A 5040-nucleotide genomic window follows, 5' to 3' on the forward strand; every position below is an offset into this window, starting at 1 on the left:
TATATATATATATATATATATATACTACCGTTCAAAAGTTTGGGGTCACTTACAAATGTCCTTGTTTTTGAAAGAAAGCAACAACAAAAAATTGTCCATTTAAAATTACATCAAATCCATCAGAAATGCAGTGTAGACATTGTTAATGTTGTAAATGACTATTGTAGCTGGAAACGGCAGATTTTTTATGGAATATGTACATAGGCATACAGAGGCCCATTAGCAGCAACCATCACTCCTGTGTTCCAATGGCACGTTGTGTTAGCTAATCCATGTTTATCAATTTAAAAGGCTAATTGATCATTAGAAAACCCTTTTGCAATTATGTTAGCACAGCTGAAAACTGTTGTATTGCTTTTTAAATCAGAACAACTGGCCTTTCAAAACAAGGACATTTCTAGTTGACCCCAAACTTTTGAAAGGTAGTGTGTATATATATATATATATAGTTATATATATAGTTATTTTGTGTTACTCTGTTTATTTAGTAAATATTTTCTTAACTGCATTGTTGGTTAAGGGCTTGTAAGTAAGCATTTCACGGTAAGCTGTTTTATTCGGCACATGTGACAAATACAATTTTTATATGTAGCCATCTCAAGTTATAATTCACTGTTGCTCTCAGGTTGTTTCCACTGCGGGAGCCAGGAGTGAACTACATGGCCTCTGAGCTCACCAAGAAGGAGATTCAGGTGAGTGCTTCACCATAATGTTTTGCTTGATCTTTGTGGTGTATTAGGGGCACATCAATGCTCCTTTCTCAAAATGAGTTGTTTAATGAAATCGTAAGCATAGGGTGACTTGTCGAAGGACTCCCTTGGGTCCAGTAAGCAGATGAAACTTTGATATGAATGGAGCTTCTCCATCAAAGCGATGATTATAATCTGATCTCTGTGCTCTTGTCCCACTGTGTAATCAGGCCTTCCGGGAGAGTGAGGAGGCCAAGAACAGGCTGGTAGAGTCCTACGAGCTCATGCTGCGGTTCTATGGCATCCAGCTGGTCAACAAAGACACAGGCGAAGTCAAACGTGCCGACAACTGGAAGGAACGCTTCGCCAACCTTGAACGGTGAGTTGCTGAAGTCATGTCTTGGCCAACTTTACAGGGTGTGGTTTCTTGGGGCCATGTTGAAACACTTATGAACATTCTTGGTCCAATTTCTAAATGAGAAACACTAATTTATTTGTCTTAGTAGTAGGTGGTGTTCAGTGTGTGAATAGGGGTCCTCCATCTAAATATTGGTTGTGTTTTCTCTTGTTTTGCCCCCTCCCACCACAGGAACATGCACAATAACCTCCGTATCACGCGCATCCTGAAGAGCCTGGGGGAGCTAGGCTTTGAGCATTACCAGAGCCCACTGGTGCGCTTTTTCCTGGAGGAGACGCTGGTCAAAAATAACCTGAGTAGCATCAAGCGCAGCGTGTTTGACTACTTCCTGTTTGCAGTGCGCGACAAGCAGAAGCGCAAAGAGCTGCTGCGCTACGCCTTCCAGCACTTCGAGCCCAAGGACAAGTTTGTGTGGTGCCCCCGAAAGATCCAGAAACAGCTGGAGAAGGGAAACGGAGAGGGAGTGGAGGAGGGCTGCCCGCGAGCCAAGGCTAGAGGAGGAGAGGCAGGGGGAGCTGAGAAGGAAGAAAATTATGTCACGGAGGAGGTGACAGAGACGGCCAAGTTGACTGATGAAGCAGTGAGTAGTGACCGAGATAAGCAGGCCGAGGGGTCTTCTGTTGATCCTCCTGGGCTAGCGGTCTCCTCAGAGGACTCTGAACCGCTGGGAAACAGGAACTGTAATGATACTGACAATGTTGACATGGACCATTCAGGCAGCCCTGAGTCTGTTAAAGGAGACCACAGTATGAAGGAAGGACTCAAAGAGAACAGTCAAGCCAAGGACAGCGTCCAGAACTCAGTCAATGTCAAGCCAGCGGCATCTGAAATGGAGTCTGAGAAGTTGGCGCAACCGACCAAGAAGAAAAGGGAAGGTCACAAGGGCGTGCCTAGCAACAGGCGGGAGGAAGGCATGGTTGTCCCCAACCACCACCACCACTACAATCAGGTGAGCCTGTCCGTGACATCATCCCACAAAGTCAAGACTGATGATCCCAAAAAGGATTCGCCCAAAAAGGATTCGCCCAAGAAGAATTTGACCAAAAAGGATTCCCCCAAAAAGCACTTGCCATCGGACTCCTCAGAACGAGGTGAAAAACACCCAAGGACTGACTTGAGTGATGTGACTGATAACAAAGCAGTGCCAGTGGATGGGGAGAACACAGAGAAAGCTTTAAAGGGACAGACAAATGTAAAATAAGTGAAAAATGAAGTGGAGGTGATGGATGTGGAATCCACCTACCAGCTAAGTTCAGACCAAGACATGGGATCTTCCTGAAGGAAGGAAGGAAGGAAGGAAGGAAGGAAGGAAGGAAGGAAGGAAGGAAGGAAGGAAGGAAGGAAGGAAGGAAGGAAGGAAGGAAGGAAGGAATCTATCTATCTATCTGAGGCAGACTAAAGGGACATATGTTCACTTGTGTACATTTATGGCCAATCCCAAAATTGACTCCATCAGATAACATAGGTATAAGCCATATGGTAAAAGCTCCATATTGCTGTCTAATACTGTAGGCCAAATGGAATTCTCTGCATATTGCTTACACTTTTCCAATCCTCTCAGAATGGCATACGTTCTGATTTCTACAGACATTCCTAGGATGTAGGGTCTGGGTGGTTTCCACTGATTTTTAACAGTACATTTTTCAGGCTGTATTATATTTACATCTACTGTCCTCAGTGTTCACATTTGAGTGGGTATGTTATTTTTGTTGGTATGGATTACTGAATTTATTTGTTCACATGTCTGAAATTGTGTTGTGAAGGGGATTATGGTAATGATGGCAAAATCAGTTCTCCATGGTTGATACTGCAAGTAGTTAGGAGCTTTGTACTGAGGAGATTGATAAGGAAAGTTTAACATTGAAATTGAAATTATTAATTCCATATCATACAGTGAAATGTTGCTTGCTTGTTACAACTTTAGTTGTTTTGCACAGGGGGAAAAAATACATTTGGAAATCTACTTTGTATCTAGTATGATGTGTCCTTGTTCAGACGACATTGTTTAATTTTTTTACTGAAAGCCCATACTGTGGAATGGGAACTGTAATTGTAATGTCATTTGTTTATTTCAAGAATGTTGCACAATTTTTATTTTGAGTATGAGAGGTATGATCTATAGATGACTGCCAAAAAAAGAAAATAACATTTGACTGGTTGATTGTATTGTCTTCTTGGCAGTATTGGAATAATGAGACGTAGCTATTTGGTAAAACAACTTTTGCTTTGTTGGATGATATGTCATCAATAGGATGTGGGTGTACTTTCCTTATGTTCTGGAGCATATTTGTATTGATTGTTTAATTGTTTATTTTTCTAATGTATTATATGATTTGATTTGATTGATTGATTTGCCAGATGCCTTTTTACTCAGGAAACCCCTGTGGGAGATGGTAAACAACATTTCTTCCATCTCCGAGGTTATGTATGAGACAACCACGTTTGCATGCTAGTAAAAAGAAAAATCAAGACCGCTTTGATGGAAACAGGAACTTTCGGTGCAAGTTTGTTCGACATTGTAGTATCCTTAAAGGCTTCTTAGAATTACGACTCATGAGACTTACGTACGGTTTAGTCTTTAATTGTAACTTAGATTTTACATTATCTTATGCACCTGGCTTAAACTACCTGAAGCTTTCTTAATCATAGTTAAATAGGCAGACATAGGAAATAGCTACGGATAGCGGGAAGCAAACCCCCGTCTTGAGTCAATACTGCCATCTATTGGTAAACATAAATATACCAGGTTACTACAGACATGGTGGCATCTTTTTTGTCTAAAATTAATTATGCGAGATATGGCGGCGGTAACCATCATATCGAAGTAAACTAGGAGACACACGATCATATGCTGTGTGATCCTCCCACAATGACTCAGGAAACCATGCAGTTTGTGAAATAATTTGATGAACTTCACAGGGTGGTGAAAGTGCACGTTGATGAGCTTGATGCTAATTTCCAATAGATATCGAGGGCCTTATTCTGGTGACATGATGATCGACACTTGACTCCAGTTTTGGTGTTTCCACCAAACTGAATTGTTGCGCATTAAAATCAGTGCGTGATGACATTGCACACAAAATGTACTTTCACTAAAAGGAAAACTCCATTGTTGATATAGTCCCAAAATGTTTTGCATGTCAGCAATCAAGTTGTCAAGATACAAAATACAGCCATATGATGCTGGGTTTTGCAGCATTTGATGCAAAATGCATCGTAGTGTATTTTGACAGTTTCTTTATGCAGAATTGTTTAATATTCGCATGAAAATCTGTCACCAATTGGATGGCATTTCTTCCATCTCTGAGATTGTTTGGGTCATCTTTGTTTTTCACCCTGGTGAAGATTTTGTCATGAATTCCATTTTAAAATATTAGGCAAATGAATTAACCTATTAATTGTACATGTATTGAAATTGTGTATAGAAAGGGTTAATGAAATATACTCCACTTGGGTGGGGTGAGGGATGGAATTTCAGATTCCTTTGTCCATGCAACCTCAACTACCCTTTTCCTGTTAAATAACAAAATAAAGATTGTGCAACTTATTTGTTTTCATTTTTTTTCTAGAATTATGAAGTTCTTCATATTCCAACCTTGGTTTTGTCTGAATACTGTACTATGCTAACAGCTGAGGAGAAGTGTAGTGCAGTGGCATGGATACTGTCAAAATGGTGAATGTATTCAGAGTAGGCTTGCTTATCCAATGTGCTACCTGGTATGATAATGAGGCAGTCTTTAAGTTTTACAAACTGAAGTTGCATGTTGGTGGAAGGGAAGCTTAGTTGTGGACCAAGGAAGGGTCAGTCCTCCCAGGAGTCTCTGATTTCAGGTCCAATACGTTCCAAAACCTAGTGTAGCTTCTGCCCTATGGGTGCGTACTTCATGTTGCTCTCAATGGTTTGGATATGGTGTAGCTCCTCTAGGCGGGTGA

At 40.9% G+C, this 5040-nt stretch overlaps 1 protein-coding gene across 2 annotated transcripts in view; it reads left to right on the forward strand.

Moving 5' to 3' along the window:
- ogfr (opioid growth factor receptor) overlaps positions 1-4654 on the forward strand; it is a 52368-nt gene extending 47714 nt beyond the window's left edge. For both annotated transcript variants that reach the window (XM_024006666.2, XM_024006668.2), the window contains exons 5-7: positions 626-692; positions 920-1068; positions 1279-4654. In XM_024006666.2, the coding sequence (XP_023862434.1) occupies positions 626-692; positions 920-1068; positions 1279-2308 (1246 nt within the window). In that variant the 3' untranslated portion in view covers positions 2309-4654. The remainder of the gene's footprint in view (positions 1-625; positions 693-919; positions 1069-1278) is intronic.
- Positions 4655-5040: the final 386 nt, after the last annotated feature.

Source organism: Salvelinus sp. IW2-2015, linkage group LG17 (genome assembly GCF_002910315.2).
Source record: "Salvelinus sp. IW2-2015 linkage group LG17, ASM291031v2, whole genome shotgun sequence".
NCBI lineage: Eukaryota > Metazoa > Chordata > Actinopteri > Salmoniformes > Salmonidae > Salvelinus > Salvelinus sp. IW2-2015.